Here is a 2883-nt window from a genome sequence, read left to right on the forward strand (position 1 = left end):
GTACACTAGCACCCACTGAGCGTAAACACGCCTCAGTCGAGAAAGAGGCTTGCGCCATAGTCGAAGCTGTCAAAAAATGGTCCCACTATTTATCTACTCGACATTTTACAATTGTCACCAACCAACAAGCAGTGCATTACATGTTCCACTCAGAGAGACTAGGTAAAATTAAAAACAATAAGATGCAAAGACGGAGGATGGAGCTGGGGTGTTATGACTATGACATAATGTACCGCCCAGGCAAGAATAACATCCCTGCTGACACACTATCAAGAGCACATTGTGGAGCTGTCGTTAGCAGAGAAAAACTATTCGATCTCCATACTCGACTCTGTCATCCAGACATCACCAGATTAACTCACTTCATAAAAATTAGAAACCTGCCATACTCGATAGAAGAGGTTAAAAAGGTATGTGCTGAGTGTCCTGTACGTGCCCGTTGGAAACCTCGTTTCCACACACCAAATGCAGCGAAACTATTTAAGGCCACACAACCAATGGAACAACTCAGCATGGACTTCAAAGGACCCTTACCTTCCAACTCCAAAAATCGATGTTGGTAGTGATCGACGAATATTCGCGCTTCCCATTCGCCTTCGCTTGTCCAAATATGACAACATATGTGGTGATTAAGTGTATAAACCAGTTATTCGCCATTTTTGGAATGCCCTCATATATCCACACCGATCGTGGGTCTTCATTTACATCAAAGGAACTCCGGGAATACCTTACTGGTTTAGGCATAGCAACCAGTCGAACGACTCCATATAACCCTCAAGGGAATGGACAATGTGAATGCTACAACAGCATTGTCTGGAAACATGTACAACTGGCGCTAGCCTCTAGAAACCTCCCAGAAGCTCAATGGGAAACCGTACTCCCAGAAGTACTACACGCAATCAGATCTTTGCTCTGCACTGCAACTAACACAACCCCTCATGAGAGACTATTTTCTTATCAACGACGCTCACCAAGTGGACACTCCCTACCTTCCTGGCTCGCTACACCGGGCCCGGTACTTTTACATTGTCATGTTCGTACCAGTAAGTATGAACCCCTTGTAGAAGAGGTGCATTTAGTAGAAACGAACCCACAATATGCACATGTGCGTTTTCCTGACGGAAGGGAATCGACAGTTTCCATGAGTGACTTGGCTCCAGTTGGTGACTTATCCTTAAGAAAAGACACAACCACCACCAGAAATGAGGAAATCACACCTACACCGACACCAACTGAAGGACCAAACATGGAAGATGACCCGGCAGAAACGAGCATGACGGATGGTGAGAGCATCCGCCCGTCAGCAGAGGATGAGGATCCTGCATTAACCCAGGAACCTGAAAAGTTGAGACGGTCTACACGAGAGCGTCGCAAACCAGTACGATACGACGAACTCTAAATCTTTTAAGGATGGGAGAATGTAATATATGACGATACGGAGTTATTCCCCCTTCACCAATAACTTTAATCGTGTTGACTTAGCGTGCATTATCTCCCCCTTATCTATACGCTCTTCAGTAGAGAACTATATTCTAAAGAAAACAGTCCTGTATATATTTTATCGTGTATTAAAGCCTTCCGTTTTTAAGGTTATTTCTGTCTTTTTCTCTACTCACTTCAGACTGTGACATCGATAATGAGCTTTCGAGCTTGTTCCATATAACAATATCTGGTTTGATAGCTTTGTCTTTTATGTATTTGCCCGCCTGTATGTCTTTGTCATAGAACACGATCACTTTTCCGTTTGATGTTATCGGTGGTGGTTCATGTTCCCAGATGTTCGTTGCTCTGTCAAGTTGCATCTCTCCACAGATCTTCCAATGGAAGTACTGCTTTGTTATGACGGGCAGTGTAAAGGCCATCTGCCAATAAGATTGGACATGCAGACATTAGGTGGCTTGGGCTCTCAATTGCTAAGTGGCAAAACCGGCATTGGCCATTTGCTTGTAGGCCGGCCATTTTTTTAATCCATTTGTGAGTAAGCCCTGATCTTGACTGGCTATAATGAGTCTTTCCTCATCAAATGGAAGTCTCCCACTCTTGAGCCATTGGAGTGAAGCATCTTTGTCTATGTGTCATTATCGAGGATGTCAATAGATTGAATAAGACATAACGACAGATCAGCTTCTATAAAAATGGCGTCTTTATTTACATCTCCCAAACATGAGTACATCGGTAAGGGGGCGTAACTCCAGCTGGTGAAAACTCTTGTTCAGTCCCTCATGCAACATCTTCCCTTTTCTCAATAATAAAAACAGAAGATAAAGACAAACAAAACAAAAAAAAAACACAACAAAAAGTCTGATAAGAATTAAAACAGTCTACAAAACACAGTGATCTAGGCATTCCTTGGGCTGACTACCCTCCTACCTAACAGGGATTATTCTGCCCTTTCACTTATGTTGTGAAATCCTTGAATCTCACAGGATTAATTATTATTCTTCCTGACCGTGTTGTCCGCAACCTTTCCGGACTTGGTTTTGTTGAGGATGGGGTCGGGTTGAGGTTTTGTCTTATTTCACCTTCATATTGAGGTGGTTCTGGGTTACATATCTCTTCTGTACTCTGCCCTGTATTCTTGGGTAACTCGCTCTGCACTTCATATGGCTGGTGTATTCCTGATGTGAGTGGGGGTGTCTCTGCAGTTTTCTTCAAATCTACTCTATTCCGTCGATATAAGTCCCCATCCACTTTTACATGGTATGATCGCTCATCAAGTCTCCTCCATACAACAGCTTTCCTCCACTCTTTTTGACCATTTATGTGTGGTTTGATCCGTACTACATCTCCAGGATACAATGGTTTAAGTGGTTTTACTTTGTGGTTGAAAGAATGTTCTTGCCTCCTGCGGTCTTGCTTCACTGATTTTCTCAGATGTTTTGG

At 43.2% G+C, this 2883-nt stretch overlaps 1 protein-coding gene across 1 annotated transcript; it reads left to right on the forward strand.

The window, feature by feature from the left end:
- The first annotated feature begins 610 nt into the window (after positions 1–610).
- On the forward strand, positions 611–1579 carry LOC145280177 (uncharacterized). Its single transcript, XM_080131940.1, has one exon. It carries the CDS (start codon positions 611–613, stop codon positions 1397–1399), a length of 789 nt encoding a protein of 262 aa, XP_079988066.1. The 3' UTR covers positions 1400–1579.
- Positions 1580–2883: the final 1304 nt, after the last annotated feature.

This window comes from Euprymna scolopes, chromosome 7 (genome assembly GCF_053919585.1).
Source record: "Euprymna scolopes isolate OS-2025 chromosome 7, ASM5391958v1, whole genome shotgun sequence".
Taxonomy (NCBI): Eukaryota; Metazoa; Mollusca; class Cephalopoda; order Sepiida; family Sepiolidae; genus Euprymna; species Euprymna scolopes.

What these genes read in the sequence shown, in the direction of transcription:
- LOC145280177 (XM_080131940.1), top strand. Translation starts at nt 611, where the DNA reads ATGACAACATATGTGGTGATTAAGTGTATAAACCAGTTATTCGCCATT.